Source organism: Cynocephalus volans, chromosome 1 (genome assembly GCF_027409185.1).
Source record: "Cynocephalus volans isolate mCynVol1 chromosome 1, mCynVol1.pri, whole genome shotgun sequence".
In the NCBI taxonomy this organism is placed as follows: Eukaryota; Metazoa; Chordata; class Mammalia; order Dermoptera; family Cynocephalidae; genus Cynocephalus; species Cynocephalus volans.
Genome location: NC_084460.1, coordinates 95,409,370 through 95,434,220, shown reverse-complemented (window position 1 = coordinate 95,434,220; position 24,851 = coordinate 95,409,370). Strand labels below are relative to the sequence as shown.

Below are 24,851 nucleotides of genomic sequence, written 5' to 3'. Positions count from 1 at the left end.
ACTCCTTAAATTCCACACTCAACAAACTACAGTCTTCCTTTGATACATTCTATACTTGCTTTCCTGGAAATGTCAATGTATTTGTATATTAAGATAATTCAAAATATGTCCTGTGTTTCTATGTAAAACAGACTTAGGTTCTAGGCTCAGATCATCATAATCAGGATTTTCATCTGTAGAAATGTTGGGCAATGTATTTAAAAGGCGTGTGACAACTTCTCATGCAATTAGTGTCTCAGATGCCCTCTCCAAATGCTACGGCACTCACCACCATCCAAATCTTTGAGAGTGAAAAAATGTCCAAAACACTTTTCATGTCATTTGAAAGACAAATTCCAAAACAACCCATGGGGTGGGTGGCACAGCCCCACTTGAGAATCATGGATCTAATTTTACATCCTTATGTAAAAAATGAGAATATTACCAAAGACTACACACAGGAATCACAGATCAAGTCTTGGCAGGGCCAAGTAAGAAGTAGTTAGCACTGAGACAGAGGAGCATTTTCCATGTGTCAGGCATTGTCTTAAGTTCCTAACGTACATATGCTCATCTAATCTTCACATCAACAGTAGGAGGGACACTTTATTATCTCATTGGACAGTTGAGACTGCAGCACAGAGAAGTGCAGTAACTAACCCAAGGTCCCAGAGCAGTAAGTGGCAGAGCCCTGACTCAGACCGACCTCTTCAGGCTGACTGTATAACACAGTGCAAGCTGCAGACTGTTATCTAAGACTGGAGGGGAACACCAAGGGGAAACGGAACCCTCCCATGTTGTGAGCACACAGGATAGACCAGTTCTACCAGCTGAGGACATTAATCTCCAACCATGCCTCCGAGTCATAGCCATGGTTGTTTCCCACTTGGTCTCATCTTCTCCCTTCTTGTATTTTTTTCCTGCAGATATTCATGTCCAGGAGAAGACTGCTTTGGGTCCCTTTGGACCTTTCCTAAAAGGGAGATCCTTGTTCACTAGATGAGTTCCAGAACCATCCACTAAGTCTCCTGTAGCCCTCTTGCATCAACTGACCTTCACTGCAGTCCCTGTCACTCAAGATGAGTGGCTTCCTCGCCTCCCTGGACCCCCGGCGGGTGCAGTGGGGGGCTGCCTGGTATGCCATGCACTCCAGGATCCTGCGCACCAAGCCAGTGGAGTCCATGCTGGAGGGAACAGGGCCCACCACGGCGCATGACACCAAGCTAGCCCAGGTGCTCACCACTGTGGACCTCATCTCCCTCGGCGTCGGCAGCTGTGTGGGCACTGGCATGTACGTGGTGTCTGGCCTGGTGGCCAAGGAAATGGCAGGACCTGGTGTCATTGTGTCCTTCATCATTGCAGCCGTCGCCTCCATATTATCAGGTAAGTGTCTCAGTGCAGGCAAGTCCTGTGGAAGGTGTGCTTTCTGGCCTGGTCACTGCTCATCCACTTTTCTAGAGTATTTAGTGGTGACATGTTTCAAATGGCAGAGAAGTGGTTCCTCCTGCTCCCTTTTTGCCTTGACTGCCAGGGAGATCAGGGCTGGGTTTTGTAGCAGCTTCCCTTTTCTTTGGTTTCTCAATACAAGTAATTATTCTGGTGCCCAGACATCTCCCAACTTCTCATCCCCTGTCACATTCTAATGGCTCTATTTTTATTTTAACTCTCCCTTTCACTGGAAGTTAGGTCAATCCCTTTCGGGGAGAGGAGAAAAGATATAACTAAGATATAAACAATAAACAAAGGATAGGCAGAGTAGCAAAATGACAAGTCAATAAATCTGATATGTTTGGAATTTGATAAGCCCCAGACTGGCATTGTGCCCACCAAGGAGAAGGAAACCAAGCTAGGAGATTTAAAGCCATTGTGAGACTCACAAAACATCACCTGCCACAAGCACCTCAACAGATTGATGTTCTACAGAGGTATGTCAACTAGCTCCTTCTCTCCCCTAGAGAAAGAGTCATAAAATTCATTTTTTAAAAAATAAGGTGCCAGGACTTACATGCTGATAATTTGTGCAATGGCTCTTCTGTTGCCTTCTCTTCCCTCCTCTTCTCTTGAGTTGCAATCCACAGTCTCCTCTCAGAAGGCTAGGAGTAGTTCATTGGACAACTTGAAAAAGAAGGAAAAGGAAAACTTCCTGCTTCTTGATGGTTACATTGCAAAAGCTTGAAGCTTTGCTTGGTTTGTGGATGGCAGATCATGTGGGTCAACCCACGTACTAGCAGCGAATGTCTTGGTCTCTTCAAATGTTTCATGAGAAGTAGGAATTCTTACTTACCTTGGGAGTACTATGTACTGATTCATACCGTCACAAGAAAAGCAATGCATTAATATCATACATCCGTATTCAATAGTCTTCATCCATGGGGGATACAAAGGCAGACTACAGACATGCAACCGGAAGTGTGGTGGTTTGTATTTGACATCTTTTTAATTTGATGAGGGAAATATTTCCAGACTGAGTTTGTTAATCTCCTGTCATGACTTGTCTTCCCTGTTGGTTTTACCCCTATTTCCTTTTCCTGAAGACACTCTCTCATATGCCCAAATATCCTAATAATTAAGGTTTTTGCAGAACAGAGGATTTTTCTCCCTTGTAGATGAAGATAAATTATCTACATGGGTGCATTTTGTGGGTATTTGAAATTCTATAAACCTGATTATAATTATTTCCAAACTTTTTTGATAAGGAAATTTACTCACCATAAACTTATAGATCTAAATGTGTTGTCATACAGAACTGAATAGCAATGTAGGGCAAAAGGCAAACATATAACCAGGGGGCCCCACAGAGAACACAGGGCAGATGCGTAAAGGTCGTGCTCAGTTAATAAAGGCTACACAATCTGCTCTAGATCCCATCCTACTTTGACCCCATCCCCCAGACCACAATAATTGCTGTGGATTAATCACCTGCAACTTACCCTTCACAATGCTGCATCGCATCTAGAAAACAGTATAAGGCACAGTTGCATTCTGGCAGCCTAACCCCTGCCACAGTGCTCATGGGCACTATATAATCTACACTTTTCCACCACACAGATGGAGAGCCCCAGACTGGCCCAACCAGTGTTATGCTGGAGCCAGCTTGCACCAACCACCAAGAGTCCTGAGTGTGCACACCTCTTTCCAGCTTTACATTCAGGGATGTCATGTTGTTAACTTGAAACCAGCTACAGTGGGACTATGTGTTTGTCAGTGTTTTTTTCAGAGAGTTAGTTGTTGAACATTTAACAGCACATCACTGGCCCACCTCCATCAAAGACCCTGGTACTGCCCAGCAACTGATGCCTTTGTCACTGCACCAGGCACCAAAAGAAAAACCCTGCCTTTCCCCTAATCTGGATTCCCCTCTGTACATATGGCCCCATCTGTAACACTTCTCTACACTTTGTGACTGACTCATCTACTGGCCAGGATGCCCCTAGAGCCCCCAACCAGGGTCAGGACCAAAATAACTTATGCCAATGTTAGCATCTTTTTTAGCAGGTTTCTTCAGCCAGGCCTCTCCCTCCTGTGATCCTTGGTCACTAAACCAAAGGAAAGGCCCCTTCCACCGTCTTTTTTCCACTTCCATATCATCATCTCCATATTGCCTCTCTCTTGACCAAATTTCCCACTGCTTCTCTGTATCACAGTAATGAAACTCTGCTATATCTTCACCTTTTTTAATACATGGTCCTTTTCTACTTCTGGTCTTAATTAAAACCTGGCTCACCTGAAGGTGAGTCCAGTCTCCACAGTCGAGTATTTATCTCCAGCAACAGTTGCTGCTTGGTTACAAGAGTGGAGTAAAGAGAGAATTGGGGTTAACTAGATATAGCTTCTTCCAAGCAGAGAGAGAAAATAGCAATGGGGTTAAGCGTGCTTGCAAAGGAAGAGAAAACCTGCTGAACAACATAATCTAGGCTGAATAAGGAGAGGAGCGAAACATGAGAGTGATGATGATTGATGAACAGTGGTAGGATCGGTGCTGTTAGGGATTTTGATGAAGTCAGGAAATCATTGGAATAAAAATACCGAGAAAGTGAAATAGAAGGCTAGTAAGTGACCATTGCAGAATGAGATGTTTGAAATATACATTTCAGAAATGATACAGTAATGTTCAGTTTAGACGGGAACCTGGTTCACCCACTGACTAGCTGTGAGACTGTGAGCAAGCACCATAACTTCTCTGAGCCTCAGTTTCTCCACTTTGAAAATAATACCTACCCCATAGAATTGTGGTGAGATGCCTGTAAAGTGCCTGATACAATGCTTAGCACATAGCACTAAATAAATGGTTATCATTATTTTGTGCCAGATCCTATATCGGGTGCTAAAGTGTTATACTTTATACAGTATAACAGTTAAAACTCTCAAAATCTCTTCAAGGTAGGTTTTATTTTCCCCCATTTTACATATGTGGAAACTGAAGTGTAAATAACAGAGCCTAGATTCAAATCTGTTATGCCAATAATATCTCTTAACCCTGACTGAATTTAAACCACTTGGGAACTTTTTTCCTGGAATAATGAATTTTGAGGGCCAGTTATGTTGAGTTATAATTACATATAGTAAAATTCATCCTTTTTAAATGTATACTTCTATGAGATTTGACAGATACTTGCAATCATGTAACCTTTACCCCAATCAAGATACAGACAAGTCCTATCACTCCCCAAATCATTCCTTTATACTGCTTCTGTAGTCACCCCTCCTCCCACCCCCAGTCCCTGGCCACCTCTGATCTGTTTTCTATCCCTACAATTTTGCCTTTTCCAGAATGTCATATGAAGGGAGTCATTTAGTATATAACCTTTTGAGTTTGCTCTCCTTCACTTAGTAAGTTGTGGGGTTTTTGTTTGTTTGTCTGTTTGTTTAAGTTCCCCAGGGAATTCTAATGTGCAGCCAGGGTTGAGAACTGCTATGTTACAGGAACTAGAACCTACCTTCTGCCCCAGCCATGACCTATGCCAAGAGGAAGCATAGGTTAAAATGGAAACTCTTCGGACAGCAGAATCTTAAGAAATTTTCTTGGCCTTGTGGCATCACCCCCCATGCTATGCAAACCAGCTTATAACATGAAACAAATTTGACAGAGAGAGAGAGAGAGAGAGAGAGAGAGAGAGAGCACTATGGTCTTTACAATTTGACAAGATTGGAGCATTCAGTAACTTCCCAAGCTCCTCCTGCAGGTTCTGCCTCAACACCCCGATTGCCCACAGCCCTATCACAGGGGGAGAGAAACGTATCAGAGGAAGCAGCTTGTGCTGTCATCTTTATCTTTTGTCAGAAAGGCCTTATCTACTCTTTAGTAGCTCGATAGGTCATAACCAGACCCCGTGCCCTTGCCAAACCTAAGAACACCTTTATGTATCGTAGACTGTACAAACCAGATAGAGGAAATTGCTGTTTCTTCCTGGTTCCTACCTCCAGTTGTGTGAAGGGACTCGGGTAGAGGTGGGATGGTTTGCTGAGCTTCTCCGGTTTAGCTGGCTGGGGATGAGACAAAGCGACATCTGGGCCAGAGACATCTGGCCATGCAAAGCCCCAAGAGGCACCTACGAACCTGAGGGGCAGAAGAGTGGCAAGTTTGACTTTTTTTCCAAGTTTATGTCCAGTTCTCTTTTAATGTTATTAAAATTGAGCCTCAAACAGAATATAGGTCTGAATGACTCTTACGCTTATGCACTTTCCATAATAACCCTTCAAGCCCGTGTGTCAAATATTTTTGGTAAGGATTAAATGACAGTGTGCATACACAGCACCAGTCATTTTTATCATCTACTCAAAAGAAATGGTTGACAAAAATCTAATAATATATGGTCCTGTAAAAATGTATCAGGTTCCCCACCTTTAGGGAATGTCCACCGACCCTCTCTTCTTGGCTCTTGGCTCCCACCTCCAGCCCCACTGATGGGCAGCCTTTCTCCTTCAACTTCACCTTCTACTTCCCAGCCTGCTCACTGGCGAGCCCTAAAATCCTTTTCCATATCTCATCCAGGCAGTTGGTTTACTTATCTCTTTGTCACCCATGAGTTCATCTTGGCCATTCTCCGAAGACTGTCTTCCCCCAGTCAAAATTGTCTATGGAGATAATTCACTAAACAAAGGGGTTCTCAGGGGAGGGATTTGGGGACCAAGCCAGGAAGGTTAGGTGTCATTCTGTAGGCAATGAGAAGTTCAGTGACATGACCAGATAGTACTTTAGTAACACAGTGGAGAGAGAGTAGAGGCGGAAAATGGGTTATGCACGTATTGCATAAAACAGGAAAGAGATTACGAGGCCCTAGTCCCTGACAGTGGAGGCTGAAAAGAGGGGTAGGGTGGAGTGGATTTGGGCATGAGAGGATGAGGGACAATGAGGGAGAGTGAGAAATGCTCTTCCTAGCCAAGAAAAGACACGTCATAGGTGAGAATGTTTTTGAAATAAAGTCATCAGAATAGTGGATTTTACCACACAGTTCTGGTGACAGAATGTGAAAGTAGAAACAGAAAACTCAAGCCAAGGAGACGACCACAGAAGACCACGGGGAATATTGAAATCATCTTTGCGTGTAGCACTTCCTTCCTATCCTCACCAACCCAGTGGAGGGAGGGGTGACTTTAGTTCTGCTCTACATATGACAGCTGAAGAGTCAGAGGTTAAAGGAACTTCCTGAAAGTCCCAGAGCTATTTAGTGTAGAGCCAGAACTCAAACCTAACACTGTAGGACTCCAGAGTTCATGCTCTTCCATTTCAGCAAGCTGTCTCTGAGACCTTGGAAGCCAGAAAATCTTTCTCACTAGATGCGGATGAATAAATTGCAATCAATTCTCTCTGATTGAGTCTAAAAGGCAATAAAGGGCCATCACAGCAAGCACTGTTTTTTGGCACTCTAAGTTTATAATTTAGCATTAGTGTTTATAATTTGTGTTTCCTGCCATGCTCATTTGCTCTTTAGCACCTTCTGACCCATCACCAGGCTAGCCCATGGGAACAGAATTCCTGGGGAGGTGGTAAGGGGAGCAGAGTTCTGCTGAGCAGATGTCTTTGCCACAGGCAAACCTCCTCCCTGGGCTGGTTCTGCAGACTTTCACAAAGCTCAGATGCAGTCTCCCCATTCCAGTACTCATCTCCTGTTGGATTTTCATGACAGATAAAAATTTTCTAAAGATTTAGAGTCTATGTAGATAGTCTGATGAGTTCCCTTGTTTTATTTTCCAAAACAACAAATGATCCTTCCTCCTCAAATTGAAGCCAGACTTCAGAGGTGAACCAGGAGGGTTGGTCCTTTGCAAGCCCTTCTCAGTCATCCAAGATTACTCATTCATTCCTGAAAGCTACATTTGTTTGTTTACCAAAACACCTCTGAGAACAGTTTTTAAATACATTGAGTGGTGGAAGAGGCAGAAATATTGCATCTGAAATGCAAAAATGAACAAATGCGTGTCAGTCCTCAAACTTCTGTAGGACTAGCTCTCTCAACTATTGTCCAAATACACACTGTATGTTGGAATCTTAATAATGATAGCAGCTATCCCTGATGTTTGTGAAGTCTCTAAGACATAACTTAGCAAGCACTGAATAAATATTAGCTTTTAGTAGTAGTAGTATTGTTTATTAGGCAAATACTGTGCACCAGGTACTATGCATACATTACCTGATTTAATCCTCTCAACCTACCTATCAGGTGGCTATTAGTGTCCCCATTTTATGGCTCACCATAGTAGCTAAACTCTTGAGGACTTTTGATGTGCCCGGCATTAGCCAAATACTATTTGCATAATCCTCCCGACAAACCCTACAAAATGAATGCCACTATTATACTCATTTTGTAGATGAGGCTCAAAGAGGTTAGGTGTCTTGTCCAGGGCCACATGATGATCAGCAGCAAAGACTGACTCTAAATATGATTCTGCCTGGCTTCAGAGACCATTCTCCCAAGCTGCTTTATGCAGGCCATACACCTCCAAATTTAAAAACGCACTGAAGAGAATCAAATGAATCAAGGAAACATGTGCTCAAGTGAATTTCAAAAGAGCCTGTCTCACCCTATTCTATTGATTAGAAGAGCACTTTTCTAGATCAAAACTTCTGTAAATGAGGTCATGAAAAGGACTTCTAAACTCAGCGTTTTGCTGTCACCCATCAGCAGCAAGGAGAAAGGTATTGTGAAGTTCATGTAGCTCTTCTATATAGGGCTCAGTTGACAGCCCTGTAGGAAGGATGTCAATTACCAGTTCAGAGAAAGTGAGCAAATTTTTAATAGAAATTTGCAAGTTTCTCAAATTACTGATGGTGAAAACAAGTTTCCTTCAGTAAACCCAGGAAAACCTGGGCTTCATTTACATCTTCTGCAGCACCTGGTAGAGTGTACAGTGCAAAGCAAGAGCACCCAGCACGGCTGTGGGAGGCATGGCCACCTGCTCTGAGCTCAGCATCACAGGAGGTGCTGCAGAGCACAGGAGAGAGAACTCTGAGACAAAGAGCTTGACATCAGTGCTAAGAAACAAGACAAGCACACATTAAACAGCCAGGCCTGGGTCAGAAGTGGGAATAGCTGAGATCTAGTTCCAGCTCTGCCCCTCAGTAGCTCGGGGCCCTTGGGCAAGTCATTCACTTCTCTCGACCTGAGTTTCCTCCTCTACAAAATGAAAAGTTTGAATTAGATTTTGTTCTAACATGAGCTCTGATGAAAAAAAACACAGGGAGGGGAATGATTTGTAAAGAAAGGTCTATTGTCTCAACTCCTCACAAACACATATCACACACACACACACACACACACACACACACACACCAAGCGCATCTAGCATCTGGTAGTCAGATGTAGTTAGTCCCCGGAGCTGAAACCCTGCTCTGCCATTTATTCCTTGTGTGACTTGGGAAATAGTCTTAACCTAGAGCTTCCCAAACAGGATGCTGAGAGTTACAGGTGTGTCAAGGTATTGCTTCCTTGGCCCCAGGGCAGCTGGGAGGTGGCAGAGTCCTAGGCTAGTCACCTCTACATGTGAGCAACCTCACCCTTGTACACATCACCCCCTTCCCATGTCCATACAAATATGTCATTTTCTAGGTGTTTTATGTGAAGCAGAAAAGGTTGGAAAGTCCTGTTGGGATAACCTGTCAAGATCTTGGATTCATCATCTCTAAATGGAAATAAGCTCTTTCTGTAAGATTATGTATGTAAAGTGCTTAATATAGCCCATTCACACAGTAAATGCTCAGTAATGTTTGCTCCTATTATTATCACTACTATGCCACTATTGGCCAGTCTCCAACCCAGCAAGGCTAAGTTCTTTCTTAATGCAAAGGAGCAGTCTCTGGTTCTGATTCTGAAGCCCCTCAGTCCACCCCTAGCATAAAGACCCCATAGTCCTGCCTCCTACTCACCCTTTCTCCAGATGAACCTTGTGCAAAGAGCATACTTTTGGCTCTGAAGGTATTTATCCAAGAGCAGTTCTCTTCTCTGCAGAACCAGCTCCTTTAGAAAGGCTGTGCTGTAAAACACACAAGTAGGCTGTGCCTCAGAAAACAAGTAAATAAATACCATAACAATTACAAATCGTGATAAGCGCTATAAAGGAAAATACACAGGGTACCATGACAAAGTCCTGTCTCTGAAGAAGCGATATGTAGGAGCCTCAGTCTAAGCATTGAAATAGGTGCTAGGGATGCAGAGATAAGAAGTCATGGTGCCTGCCAACGACCTTGGGATAAATAACTAAGACAGGAGTGTTGCTGGAAGCTTAGGAATAGGAGCTATGCCGGGAACCAGCCCCACCTGTGCAGGGCAGACTGCCACCGCCTGGCCGTCTGCTCTGACACTCTGGCCCACTCTTCCTATTGCTCCTTCACAGAGGCTGGTGCTAAGGGGCCATGGCCACCCAAGGGAATCAGAGAGTCCCTGGCAAACTTCACCTGCCCTGGGTAGGGGCGAGATCACTGAAGCAAGGGGCGTAAAGAGAGAAAAGAGCTGAGTTCAGAACTTTGTTAAATGTCTACACACAGATGGAGATGGATAAATAAGAAGCAACGATGGAGAAGAAGAGAAGTGGGCAGAGGAGTGGGAGTGGAACTGAAGGAAGAACAGCTTCTCACACAAGGAAATGAGGAGGGCAGGAGTGTCACCAGGCAGAGCCACTAATGAAAGTCCACTCCAGCTCACAGCCTCTGGGGTGGAGACTGCGATTTCTGGGGTATAGTGGAGGCAAACACCACAATGCAAAGGGTAGATGTTGCATGGAGAAGAGGGAACTGCAAGCAGTGGAATGGATCCTTTATTTAACAACCCAAGGCATGCACTCATCCTGGACACACCTGTGCTTGTGCTTTATGGAGAGCCATGTGTACATGTGTGAATAGCACTTATTTGCTAACATGTATCACAAACTCCTCATCTTGTACCTCACCACTAGCCATTTTCATATGTCTGACCCCCAAAAGTCCCTTGCAAATTAATTGAAAACGTATATACATATATGTTTATATTTACTGATATAGGTAAATACACATATACACTACAAATATACTTTCACATCCTATTAACTCTTTAGTCTTTTCCTACTTTGGAATAAATTCAATAATAGCCCTTGGCTATATTTATTTATCTTGAGACTTGATTTATAAATGACCCAGCTTATAATTTCTTAGACTTTTAAAGAAAATAACCAAAATACTGAATTTCTTTTATATGTGAAACATAGATACAAACGCCTGCTCCTTCAAAAACATTTCTAAGACTTTTAGTTATGAGAGTGCTTATGTGGCTGCATACTGTAAATCTGGCCAAGAGCCCTCAATGTTTTCCTTGGCGGGAATGCGTTTTTGAAGAGGCCACCAGGCTATCCAAGGGAGTCCCTTGTTCCATTCACTGGAGTTCCCTTGTGCAAAATTCCACCATTGCTATTGCATTCAGTAAGGGCTGCCTAGTTGGAAACAATCCCTCAGGACCATCCAGGTGAGACTCTTAGGAAGAACCATAGCCCCCAGTCCTTGTCTGCTGTGCACAGAAGATGCTATGACTACCGTTTTCCACCCGCACACCATCCTTCCATCCTTACAGACCAGGTGATGGCAACACTCACTCCTTAAAATACAAATTTAATACTCATGCCCTGCAGAAGACCCAATCCTCCTAGAGTTCTGAAGGGCAAGGGAATAGAAAGCGGGAAGGGAGAAGGGGGGATGTGAAAGTGGAAGGTGTTTGTATCACAGGAGGGGGATCTAGAAGTAGGAGCTGTAAGCAAATCCGCACCCAAAAGATTCTCTCTAACAAGTCTCCTAAATCCTGCATCTCTGGCTCTGCTCATTAGCCCAGTTTGGAAAATGTCGAGATGGCTCCCCTCTCATGAGGGGTTCTCGTGTCTTTGGGCAGGTCCTCCACAGAGAAGGGATCCAGGCCATGGAAGATGTGCTGTGTCTCCTCCCAGCTAGGCGTCTCCTGAGAATGTGTCCCCTCCCAGTGGAACCTCGGGCCTCCTGCGCCTCACGTGGGCAGAGAAGGCCCCGCGAGAGCTCAAGTGTATCCTCTCAACACTCACCTGTAACCTTGTCTGTCATATTCTCAGGGAAGGGGGGCAGTGGCCTGATGCCCCCACAGAAGCTTCTTAGATCTGTCATCTCTGCCATTGCCACCTTCCTCTGCCTTAGAAATGGGGCACTGCCTACGTACTCCTTGAGAGTGAAAAGCTGAACTATGCTGGGGTGAGAGAGGATTGCTGGAGGTCACTTCAGCTCCCTCTTCCTTTTCTGCACAGAGCCTTTTCAGCCCAGCTATCACAGCCACCTGGACGAGAGGCAGTAGGTCTCATAAAGAGAGGTTGGGCAAGGCAATGGGAACTTTCTCTTCACCCTCACAGTCCCTCACTGGAGTATGGAATAGAACGAGAAGCTTCCCTTTCCCAACGCAGAGGGGCTGGTGACTCTCACAGGTTACCTGAGCAGCAAGGGAGGAACTGTGTGCAACGAGCCTGGCACAGGTGGATGCCAAAAACATGTGCTTTCACCTTCCTCTTTTGTAATGTCTTTTCCCCTCCAAGATGGCCTGTGATGTTAACCTGCGGCCACCCACGTAAAAACATTAGGAGCAGAGAAACAGGCAGCTGCAGTCCAGCGGCCACCTCAGCAACAAAGAAGAATCAGTCCAGGCCAGAAGATTGGCTCAGCTGTCCCTGTGGATTCTTTAGTTGAAAGCAACCACACGAGCATTAATATTATTATTATTATTATTATAACCTTCATCACTATCATTTGATAGAGCTATCAAGTAAAATTATGTACATTATTAATGGTGATTAACAATAGCATGGCCAGACAATATAATACTTGAATTCATCATATTATGGAAACTGCACCTCCAATAACTTAAAAATATTTTCATAGAGGGAGATCTAGAGAAGAGAGTAAACAGAAAGGCTGGTCATGTTTTATCAGCAAATTATTAAACTTCCTTGACCTGTTTTGGTCACTTCTCTGACTGTAAGGACAGCTTCTTTCCCTCTGTTTATAAGGTGATATATTGGTGCTGTGGTTTGGGGGATTTTAGAGTTCTCTGTTCCTCACCCAACTTTAATTGGAGCCCTGTCAGGTTCAATAACTGATGGTGTCATACAGCCCTAACTGGTGGTATTGCCCGTTCCCTAAACACATGCTGCTGCTATACACACGGGGCCTGCTGTGGCCGAGAAAAGTCTCTTCTTAGACACAAAGAAACGTAGGCATCCCCAGACAAATTGCTTTTCTTCCAGACACATTTGTAAAACTTGTCTGGGCTTCCCTGACAGGTGACGGAGTGACCGAGGCTGCTCAGGTAGAAGAGACAGTAGCAGTGAGGCGGGACGGGGGGAGCACTTGATGGATCACTCTCTGAAAAAGAAACCCACAATTTTCTTGGCTAACAAAGAGCATCAGGAAGGGGCCATCAGTGCAGGCTCACTGGGTCCAGCGGCATGTGACAGGGGGGCTGGAGTGATGTTTCTCAGAACTCAGCAACCTGCTTCTCAAGGGAGATAGCAATGATGGAGATATTGCATTACCTGCCATCCGGAATTCAGTGTCACGAAGAAAACAAATGTTTCCAAAAGAATTCACACTCCAGTCCTCCCTGAGTTCTTGCGATTTCTCCTTCTACCCCACTCCCAATCTACATTTAAGCAGGACTAGCAACCATAGCCGTATATACATGTCTTTGCCCTGCTGTGAATTTCTTAAAACAGAGATGTTTTAAGAAAAATAAGAAAAGGAGAAGGAATGGGTAACAACTACCTCAGCAGAATGCTATATTTGGTGAGGACTTTCTTAAGGACATGTTTGGGCCTCAGTGGTGAGTTGCCCTAGTGAAGTCCAGTGGCTGATTCATCCTGTGTCTGGGAGATGGCAGATAATTGGCCCTCGGGAGGAGCTGACTTCAAAGATGGGGAATCTCTGACCTCCTGCCTTAGCTAGGGCAGCCCACCCCAACATTCCTAACTCCCCTTTATGAAGTAGAATAGATAGAGTATATCCAAAGCAACTACTCAGGCCTGATATCTGCAACCTGTGCCCGCCCCCCCCCCCCGCCAAGGCAGCTTGACTGACCCTCTGAGCAACACTCAACTTTTTGCTGATCCTGGAGCCCTGATTGAAACAGCAGAGGTGGCAAATTGTTTTCCTGGGCACACACCTCCACTCCCTCATATATATCTTGATATCCTCTTCCCTTTGGACAGTCCTTCTGGCTGGTTGGATTTCTGGTCTGTGTTCTCCCCTAGGAGACTATAATATCCCCCCCCCCCAAAAGAGACTAGTTCACCTTTAAAACTAATATAGATGCATAGAGATGATACCTTATGAATGAAACGGATAAATGAATGAATGAATTGGAAAGCTCCTAGAACTAGCTACGAGGAGACTTCAGCTCTAGCCCCAGCTCTGTCATTAATTGAAAATGCAACTTCAGTTTGGGGGCTCAGTAGCATCGTCTGTGAAGGGAACAACCTCCATGAGCAGTTGACACCCCTCCCCTCTCAGTCTGTTCCTGCACGTCCACCCGCTTTTACTTACTCGTGTATTAGGCTCTCAAATAACACTTGGAGTGAAGAAAAAATGTTCTACAACCAAGAAAGAGCTTTAAAACTACAGAAGCACATGAGCTGCACAGGCTTTTACAGCCACATTCCACCATTCTATTTGAAAGGGCCCACTCCTCAATCGCTTGATCCTAGTCCACCTCTGCAGACAAATCTTCCTCCATCCCCAAAGTAGCCTGCCTGTGTCATTCCAGCTGTGCCCTTTCATCTGTCTTTCCCCCATTTTTTCCTGACTGGCAAAATTCAGCTCACTGTTCAAGATACAGCTCAAAAGCCTCCTGCTTCCTCCCCACTTGCCCAGAAACCTAAGAATCATGCTCCCTAAGAACCACGCTCAGCCACTGGGCTTCAAAAGCACCTCACAAATACTCTAAAGGATCAATACTGGCTGCTTGGATCATCTGTTCATTGAACTCTTTCCTGATTGGAATACAGATGCTTTGAGGTCAGGAAATCAGCTTACTTACCATTTGGGTCTCTGGTATTCACTCTAGTGCCTGATTTAGTAGGCACTTAATGATGTGTGTCACATAAAGGAAGGAAATTAGGAGGTCAGGAATTATTTAGGAAACTGCTAAGTTAGTTGATAAGTAGGTTAGGGAATTAGTAGAAGTTAAATAAGCTACATGTTAATAGGAAAACCTCTCTTTATCTGAGCAGAGCAATTGCCATTCAAGTGTGAATATCCACTAGATTTAATCCTTCCAGGTAAAAGTACACTTACCTTAAAGTACTATTTGTCTAATGGCTTTCTTTGGTGGAATGTGGAACGTAACACATTTCTTAAGTGGAGGAGCCCTTCCCTGCCTTTTGCCTGCTCCCAGCTGGGTCTTTGCCTACAGGTTCTCAGAAATCAATAGAGGTAGGGCAGGCTGTGAGTGGCGTGAGGAAATTTGGGGTGGGGGTACATGTAGGGAGCATCTTTGCTGTTGGGCAGCAGCACTGTATTAAGCACAGTTTGGAATGTTCAAGGTTGTACGTAGGCTCTCCAGGAGCACTGAATCTAAGGCTGGCTCTTTATTCCTATATGTGATAGAACCCTAGACTCTGACTTAGAAAGAAATTCACACTGAAAAGGATTATATTTTTCTGAACCCAAATCACACATCATTTGGGATACACAACAGGGGATTCGTAGAGAATATTTCAAATAGAGAATCTCCTGGGATCTTTTCCCAACCCTTTTTTCAATATGTAGGGCCTCTCTCAGTTTGACTGCTTTTTAGGCTGGCAATTTTTCAGTTTAACCACAAATAGTTCTGGGTATAAAAGTAAAACAAAACACTGGGGATGTGCCGAAATGTAAATAGGGATGTGTTTATAGCAATTAGAGGGTGAGTAATTGGAAAGGGTATCAGAGTTGCACTCTGTGAGGAATCAGTCTTATTCCCTCTAGTTCCTCTGAAATGAATCCTTCCTATTTTTCAAGGACGTAGACTTGCCATCTCCAAACAACTCCAATGGGAACATTTCCATCATGTGACCTGCAGCGTTCAGTCACTCATTGACAGCCACCTGTGCCCCAATATTGTATTTTTATATTGATTTTCTCTGGCTAAATGGTTTTGTATTTTTGGAATCAATATGGCTCTCCCTCTGCAATCACTTGATGGGTAAAACCAAAAAAAATGCAAAACCACTTTGATAATAGCATAAAGCAAATATAATTGAGAAGGTAACTCTGGGCCAAGAGATAAAATGGAGATAAATTCAGGTTCAGAAACTATAAACAGGTTTGTGCTTACATGAATGTCTACTGGGATCTCCAGAAGTCATGTAAGATATAAGATAACGCTTCATTCTGTGGGACAGTCCCACACATTACAGAATGTCTAACAACCCAAGCCCCTGCCCATTTAATGCCACAAGTTCCCACAATGATCATGAGAACCTTAGACACTCCCACAGATTTCCAAAATTCTCTCTAGAGGCAATGCCACCTTCATTGAAACCACTGGTTTGCAGTATTTTCTATAGCTTCCATTGACTCAGGTGATTAAGAGTTGACTCTAGTTGTGAAACCAAAGAATGATGCACTAGAAGGGACCCTAAAGCTTATCTAGTCGGCCACCTCATTTTACCCATGTGAGGGTAAGTAACTTGCCCTTGGACACTCAGTTACTCGATAATCCAGGATAAAAGCCAAGGTTTCCCTTTCCAGGATTTTTCTTTCTTATTGAAATTCAAAAGATACTCTTGAAAATGTCTCTCTCTTGCACACCAGATATTTCAAAATAGGTGAATGATTGACAACATTTTCCAGTTTCTTAAGGATATTTGGGATTGTAAACACTCACTCCTCACCACTGAGCTACAAGGCCAGGCTAGGTACTCTAGCACCCACTAAAAGCCTGGATTCCTGCATACAAACAAATCAGAAAGAGTCAAAAATATTATAAGATTCTTTATAATGTGTCCAAAAGAATGATTTCCTGGAGCAGAAATTGTCTTACATGGTTAGTGGCTGATTGACTTTCTCACTGTTCTCCCCAAGCTCCTGTCATCAGGATCTCAGCAGGATCTTGGAAAATGAATAAGATTCCAAATGCTCCTGACACCACACACAGCCAGGGTCTTTTGCTCTGACTCAGGACAGCAAGGGGCTGGTCCCCTCACAAGACCTAATGAAGACTCAGCTATTTGCTAATTGCTCTTGACAAGTGGGTTCTGGGGGTGAATTGGCTATTTTTAAATTTAATTTGGCAGATCAAATACTATGAAGAGAACATTTGATTGCACAAACTCCCCAATACTGGCTCTCCAAATTAAATTTGCAATCAAATTGATGCCTGTTTCAAAAGCATCACTCAGAAAAATTCTACTTATAAACCTTGTACATTATTGGGAGTAAAGGTGGGTGTAGAGAATAAGCTCATAGGGTATAGGAATTATTGGGTAAAGCTCTGGATCCTGCACTGGGAAGGAGAAGATAGTTGCCTCCAAATACCCTCCTCAACCAGCACTAATGGAGCAACCTAATCCATAAGTGCAAACTCAACTCTTAAGAACGCTGAAGAGAACACAGAAGTCCTCCAAGCATCCAAGAAAATATCATCAGGTCCTCATGCTTAATGCTTCCATACACTGTTCTTTCCACACGGAAGAGTTCTCTGGACCTTCTTTCAGAGACCATTTCCTCTTAATTTTAGACTCACTGTAACAATTTAAACATCAGGTGTTGGAAGCAGCAGTTTAGAAAAGAGGTGATCTGACTGCTCAAGGTAAGCACTGTGACAGCAACAAGAAGTAACAACTGACGGTGTGACATCAAGGAAGGAAATGGAAAACTATTCTACAAAGTGGGGAGAGGAGGGCTGACATAGGCACTCAATATAAATATCAGCCTGGGCCATTTAATGTAGGGGCAAATGGCTTCACTATCCCCAAGATCATCTCCAAAATACAGGACAATGTAGTAATTGATGTGAAAGAAAGGTTAAGTTTTCTTGCTGTATTTTGCAGCAAAAGCAGCAACATTTAGTATAACAGGTAGAATCCTAGAGTGTCAGAGTTAGGAGGTCCTTAGGGGAGCAGCTGGTATAACACTTTAATTTTGCAAATAAGGAAACTGAATGTAAGGAGTGGAGTTGAGACAGGACAGTTGAGACTGGTCCAATGCTCTTTCCTAGTGGACATCCTGACAACTGAAGCCACTGAGGGAAAGGGAGAGATATTACATCACACTGAGTCATTTATTGTGTCATTGCTTTTGATGTCTCTGTTTTTGCTTCCTTGCATTGATTTCACCCCCTTCAAAAGGAGAAGAAACCTGCTCTCTTTATTCACAAGAGTGAACTATTGTTCTCTGGTTTGTGAAGACAGAACCTCAGGCTTGGCCCTTAACAAAATTGGGACTGAAGGCAAAGTTTACTTGAGTTCCCTCCTACGTCCTCCTACATCCCACTCCCAGTGTGTTTCTTCCCAGCTGTCCTATGTCTGTCCTCCAACTGGTGCCCCACCCCCTGACCCCACACCCAGACTTCCTAGCACAAAATAGAAAATTCTCCCAGCTCCCAGAGGTTTGGCATATTCTCGATCTCTTTCTAATCAGGTCTTTAATTACATCAAAGAATGAGGCAGTGTTCCACGGTTTTTCAAATATAAGTGAGCACCAGCATTACTTGGGGGGCTTGTTAAATGCAGATTCCTGGTCCCCATCTCCTGAAATTAGGATTCAGTTGATGATTCTGGTGCAAGTGGGCCCAGAACCCACTTTGGAAAACACATAGCTCCTGCATTCCTCTCCAGCAACATCTCCTGCCAGTACCCCACGCACATTCCCCTCCATCCAAACACTTCATGCTGTCTGTGCCTCGTGTTCCCACCTTCTTTATACAATTAATTCCTCCATATACCTCAAACCCAGCTGAGTACATGTCTGTCATCTCCGCTCTCATTGTTCCCACACATGCCTACAATGTCGAGCTCATACAGCCTACGGCGACCTCTGCTGATTTTCTAGCCTATCTCACCTTGAGGGCAGGGGCATGTGTCATTCTTTTTTTTTTTTATTCCTAGCCCATGGTAGGCACTCAAAGTGTTTGTTAAATTATCTTTTGCACATGCTAAATTTTCTTGTTAATAATTAGTACAGTCATGTGCCAGATCATAACGTTTGGATCAACGAGGGACTGCATGTACAGTGGCCATACCATATAGCCTAGGTGTGTAGTAGGCTATACCGTCTAGGTTTTGTGTAAGTGCACTCTGTGATGTTCACCAAAGTCTCCTAACAACAAATTTCTTAGAACATAGCCCTGTCGTTAAGCGATGCCTGACTGTAATTTATTTATATTCACATTTTTTATCTACCCCCCTAGATATATACAGCACTTTCACAGATTGCTAGAAGTATCACTCCCAAATGAGGAGCAATATGTAAAAAGTGGAAGAGAAGGATTTCACCACATAATGTAATCCTGAGGCCATCAAGGGTGGGGGGTCATACTGAATCAGGCCCATGTTCCCTCAGGAGATCTGACAACTAAGGAACATGACAAGACACATGTACACAAGTGGGAATTTTTCTAAATAAAGATGAGTTTCCAACAGTTCAGTAGAATTAGTTTTGATTGCCTTCGTAGGCGTTCAGGTTAAAAAAGTCTTTCAGAAGTGAGGTTGGAAGAGGTTAGAATTGGGTTTGAACCAATTCATAACATGAAACTGTATTTGTTCTAAGATCCCAGAGATTCCCAATATTTTCTACCCCTGATCGTTAACCACCAGAAGGTTAGCTCATCTCCTGAAGTCCACCATCTCTGTGTGTTTTTCCCTCGCAGGCGTCTGCTATGCAGAGTTTGGAGTCCGAGTCCCCAAGACCACAGGATCCGCCTACACTTACAGCTATGTCACTGTCGGGGAATTTGTGGCGTTTTTCATTGGCTGGAATCTGATCCTGGAGTACCTGATTGGCACTGCCGCTGGTGCGAGTGCTCTGAGCAGCATGTTTGACTCGCTGGCAAACCACACCATCAGCCGCTGGATGGTGGATACTGTGGGAGCCCTCAACGGCCTGGGTGAGACCACCACATCCTCCAACCCCAACATGCTAACTTACTGAGCCAAATAAACAGGTTCCTCTTTCAGAATGCAATTTAGCAGAATGAATCCCCAGCCTTACATATGTCTTTTTTATGGGGTCGGGGGATGCAAAGTAATTCTTCCTTTGCAAATCTATCCATCCTAAGGAAAAGATTCTAATCTCTGTGAAAGCATTATACAAAAAGATGTTCATCACAGCCTTATTTACAATAACAGAAAGTTAGAAACAGCCAAAATATTTTATATGGGGCAAATGGTTAAGTAAACTGTGGACACATAATGTGGAGCTAGCAATTAGGAAGACTATTGTAATAACATGGAATATGTTTTAATGTAATGTTGTATGTTAAAAGATACAAACAGTATATGTACCATGCCAATAACTGTATAAAAATAAAACCAAGGCAGGGAAAAGAACTGTAAGGAACTTCTCCAGTGGTTTCGTTTGGAGATTTTTTTTCAAATTTTTATAAATGAGCATGTATTAATTTTCAAATTAAAGAATTCTTTTAAAGAAACAAAGTGGATGCCAGTCTAGCAAAGGTCAAGGAAGATAACGTAACTGAGTGGACGCTAAATAATCAGAAGCTCACAAAACAAACACCATGAGAGTCAGGCTCCATCCATCACTTGCCACCCGCTTTCATCCTGATGTCTGACTTTATCCTTTTGCTAAACAATGTTTGAGAAAGTTTTGAAGTCCTGCTTCAGAGCTTCCAGGGAATGATTCTGTGGCTGTGTCAAGTCATATGACTTTGGTGTCCCTATCTCAGAAAAACTGATAAAAATACTGAACATCCAGATACCACAAGATGAAGAATGTGAAGACTGTGCCTGTTCAGTACACTGATTTCATAGAATTTTAGGTCTGAAAGTGTCCTCCAAAATCAGTCCGTTCATCTCCTTTTCTTGACAGATAAGGTTCAGAGAGGCGAGGCAACTTGCCCAAGGCCACACAGCTGGCTACTGGCAAAAGTACAGCTGAAATTCAGACCCTTGACTGCTGAGGCAGTGCCCTTTCCACTCTATAGAGGGCAGGAGTCCACTGGCCAATAGCAAGACCAAGCAGGCAGGGCTGTTCACTGGTCATTTTCTCTCTGCAACCACATATACACAAATGGAAAGAAAACCCCTCTTGTGATCATTTTCAAAGACACACGTTCTTTTTTATTTATTGAAATGCACTTGGTTATACATATCTGTGGAGTACAGAGTTGAATATCAATACCCATGTACAATACGTGATGTTCAAATCAGTATGATTGGTATGCTCATCTTTACAAAATGTAATCACTCTTTGTGACTCTTAACCAATTTCTTGCTAACTAACTCCCTTCTCCCTTTCCCACCTCTAATAACCACAGCTCTATTCTCTCCTTTTGAAAGTTCAGGGTATTATTGTGATTGTTCTTTCTTTCTTTCTTTCTTTTTTTTTTTCTTTGAAGACACACATTCTTAAATTTGCTAATTAAGAAAAGGTTGTTGGAGTGAAATGGAAATTTTACAGACTATAAAATTAATAATAATGAAGATAAAAGAGTTTTCAAATTACATGTTAGATATCTATCTATCTATATATATATATATATCTGTCCCAAATGTCCCAGGACAATCCTGACTTCAAATGCTCTGTGCCATGCATGGTTCCATAGGCACTGCTGTAATTGCCATATCACACACCCCAATTTTTAATCAGGTCATCTTACCTATGTACCAAAAACTGCCCATTTGCAAATACACACTTGTATCTGCCTGTGGACCACAATGCAGGCATGTGTACAGGCACACTCGTGCACACACACACCTACAGAGTTATTTCTCCTCTCTCCCTGACAGACCGAGCACCCTTCTCAGAGCTGTGTGCAGATGCACTGGGGTGGGACCAGGAGTTTGCATGGTCCTTTCTTCCCTCTGGACAATACTAAATCATGTCTTTCCCCTCTAGGGAAAGGTGAAGAATCATACCCAGACCTTCTGGCTCTGGTGATCGCAGTCATTGTGACCATCATCGTTGCTCTGGGAGTGAAGAATTCTGTGGGCTTCAACAATGTCCTCAACGTGCTGAACTTGGCAGTGTGGGTGTTCATCATGATTGCGGGCCTTTTCTTTGTCAACGGGAAACACTGGGCTGAGGGCCAGTTCCTGCCCCATGGCTGGTCAGGGGTGAGTTCCTCCCTAAAGTGTGGTATACCTGCACACGCTCTGCCTTCCACCTGCAGCAAGCCTAAGACATATTTCCAAGAAAATGCAGCTCTGTTCCATGACCATCATGGTATCCTCTTTACCTTTTAACCTGAATTTAGTTGGAATTCTGAAGAAGTGGTTCTTATCTTGTTTTATTTATTTGTTTCACAAGCACTTGTTGAGATCCTATTTTATACAAATAACAGTAATAGATTCAATGTATTGGCCACTTGCAACATGTCTAACACTATGCTAAGTGCTTTGTATGCAACATCTCACTTAATCATCCTGATAATCTTGTGAGGAAGATATTTACATTCTGGTCTTAAAGTGAAAAAACTCACATTCAGAGAGGTCAAATGACTTGCCATGAAGCACACAGAGTAAGTGGTGGAGTCAGGACCCATAGCCAGAACTGTCTGACTTCAAAGTCTGTATAAGAACAGCTCAGTTCTGTGGGGTATCTCTATAGTCTACTAAAAGAGACAGACATGTACATAAATAGACAAGACAGTAAAGGCCAGGAAGAGTGGACGGGTGGGGAAGGGATGAGTATAGTTTTTAAATTCACTTCCAACATTTAAGCCTAGGAGGAGAACCCTGCTGGTGTCTGAGGGCAGTTGAGTGGGCCCAGTGGAGTGCTAGTTATAAATCCCATTCCAAAGGTGTAACTCATGGCAGAGAAATCTACCTGGTAGATTTCTGGGGATGGCAAGAGAGTTGGCTGGACCAAAAGGACATTTTTTAGATCTTGTCCCATGATTTGGGTGGTGTGGTTTATACTAAAGAAAAATGGGAAGGTCAGAGTGGCAAATTCTTTATACTGACAAGTGATTCTAAGTTGTACCTGATTTCTTTCTCTAGTATGACTAAAGTGTTTATTTTATGGATTTATTGGTAAAATTCACTAGCCCATCCTTTTTTTTTTTTTTTCTTTTTCTTTTTTTTTTTTAATGGTAGAGCATAAATCAGAGAACTTCAAGCTGTCAGGGATCTTGGAGGTCACCTGATCCCATCCCCTCATTTAACTAGAGAATAACTTCAGTCGGACAGAGGCAAGACTACTTAAAACTGGTGCGGAAAACTAGTCCAGGATCCCACCCCCTTTGCTTTTGTAGCTTTTGCTTAGACTGGTTTTCCTCCAAGATGTCCAGAGATCAGAAATCTCTCTTGGAGAACACTCAGAATAACTTCTGTTTATTCTGAACCATGCCATGCTGCTCAATGCAGAGATATAAGCAAGGGAGCAATTTAGGGCGAGATTTCTAGTCTTTTGCTTATCTGTGCAAATTCCACAGAACCACAAAGTTCATCCCTCCTCTTTGAAATGAATAAATACCAAAACTGGTTAAAACCAGAGAAGAGACAAAGAAACACTGCTGACCCCATTCTGGATCTCCAAATCTATATTTTTTTTATAGTACAAATTGTTCCTTTCCTATCACATAAGAGAAACAACAAATTTTAAAAAGTGAAAGGAAAGAATGTTTTCCTGGAACTCAATTGCATTTTCATCATAGCACAGGAAAGCCGTCTCACCATTTCTTTAACAACATAAGAAAGTATTGGGTCATGGGCTTACTATAGGCCTTCGGCCATCAGTTAATTTTTGTGCTTTCTCCTCTATCAACAGGAAAACTAATTGCACCAAATGTTTGCAAAAAAAGAACAAAATCTTGGATGTTTTTATATGCATATTGTTGGGGTTAGCAACAGCTATAATGATGGGAAGAAGCAGCTAGTATTTATTGACTGACTACCTGTTAGGTGCCTGACACTGTGCTCTATGAATATTATCTGACTCTTATAACAAAACATTAACACAGGTGCTGTTATCCCCAACTTAAAAATGGAGAATCCTAGGCACAAAGAAGTGAGTAACTTCCCTGACCCCACTCAGCTAATCAACACCAGGGCTGAAAGTCCTGCCCAGGTCTGTGCAACTCCAAAGACCTCTCGACCACATCAAGTACCTTGTGCGTGATGTGCCTTTTTTGTAAAAGTAAAAATAAAAAGGTAGTTTCTGATATGTTATATTTCCTTTAAACTTTCACGAAGTCATAGAATCTTGGAGCTGGGAGGAACCTTAAGAGATAGTCTTGTCTCTTTTCTTATCCTCAGACAGGGGTATAATTAAACCAACCAGGCTGAGTGTGCATCATTTGTGAAAAAATCCTGTCAAAGCAATTAAGAAACTTAATTACTCAGTTCATATTTAATTTTCAAAATCCCCCTAATAGCTTACCTAAACGGCACACACTGTAGTTTATGCCCATGTAAAGACTGGAAAGAGTTTTGTGTAAATGCCCTTTACCCATCCTGAAGATTAATTCAACTAGTCTTTTAGCCTTTTCTTTTGCCTTGTGCTTTGTTCTGGGGTCTGTCCTCTTTTGGGGTCTCCTCTTCCCTTCTCAGGGGCTCCACATCTTTTCTCCATCGGGAGCCCAACTCATCAAGGAGGAAGCTAATCACGCCAGCCTTAGTGGTTCCCTGTTTGTCATCCTGGGTTCTCACTCTCTTTCATGACAACAGAAGATCAGAAGTCAGGCACCAAACAGAAAGCAAGGATGCCCTTCCTAACATTTAACATTTTCTTCATAACAAACGTATACACTTTTCATTTAATCTTCACAACAGCACTGGAAAATAAATACAACAATCTTCTCTTTTACACTGAAATAGCTGAAGCATAGAAAAGTTTGTCACAGATTTAGATCTTAAGTAACAGTTGAAATTTGATCCTGTCCTGGATGAGCCAAGTCCATGTTCACTCCACGACCCTGTCCTCCCGCAGGTGTGGAGCGCAGGGACCAGTTATCTTTTTTTGCACTTTTGACCCCTGTCCTCTCTCGAACCCAATCCTACCACCTTGAGAAACCTTGCTGTTCACCACCAAAAAAGCTTGGCTGAGATTTTGGATGATTTGCTGCAAATCTGCTATCCCTGAAGGAAACTCACACGTAATGTCCTAGTGGCTGTGCCTACAGAGTATCATCTGAGCACAAAGAACAGCCCAGTGTGAAGATGTTGCTGATTCATGCTCTCTGCTCTCTTCCTGGCCTTGGATTTCTGCACAGAACGTTTCCTCCCTAGCGAATGGGCCTGGA

General features: G+C 43.1%; 1 protein-coding gene across 1 annotated transcript in view; it reads left to right on the top strand.

The window, feature by feature from the left end:
• Positions 1 to 1,058: 1,058 nt before the first annotated feature.
• SLC7A14 (solute carrier family 7 member 14) overlaps positions 1,059 to 24,851 on the top strand; it is a 47,813-nt gene continuing 24,020 nt past the window's right edge. Inside the window, exons 1-3 of the mRNA XM_063074734.1 lie at positions 1,059 to 1,362; positions 19,299 to 19,535; positions 21,506 to 21,723. Of these exons, the coding sequence (XP_062930804.1) occupies positions 1,059 to 1,362; positions 19,299 to 19,535; positions 21,506 to 21,723 (759 nt within the window). The remainder of the gene's footprint in view (positions 1,363 to 19,298; positions 19,536 to 21,505; positions 21,724 to 24,851) is intronic.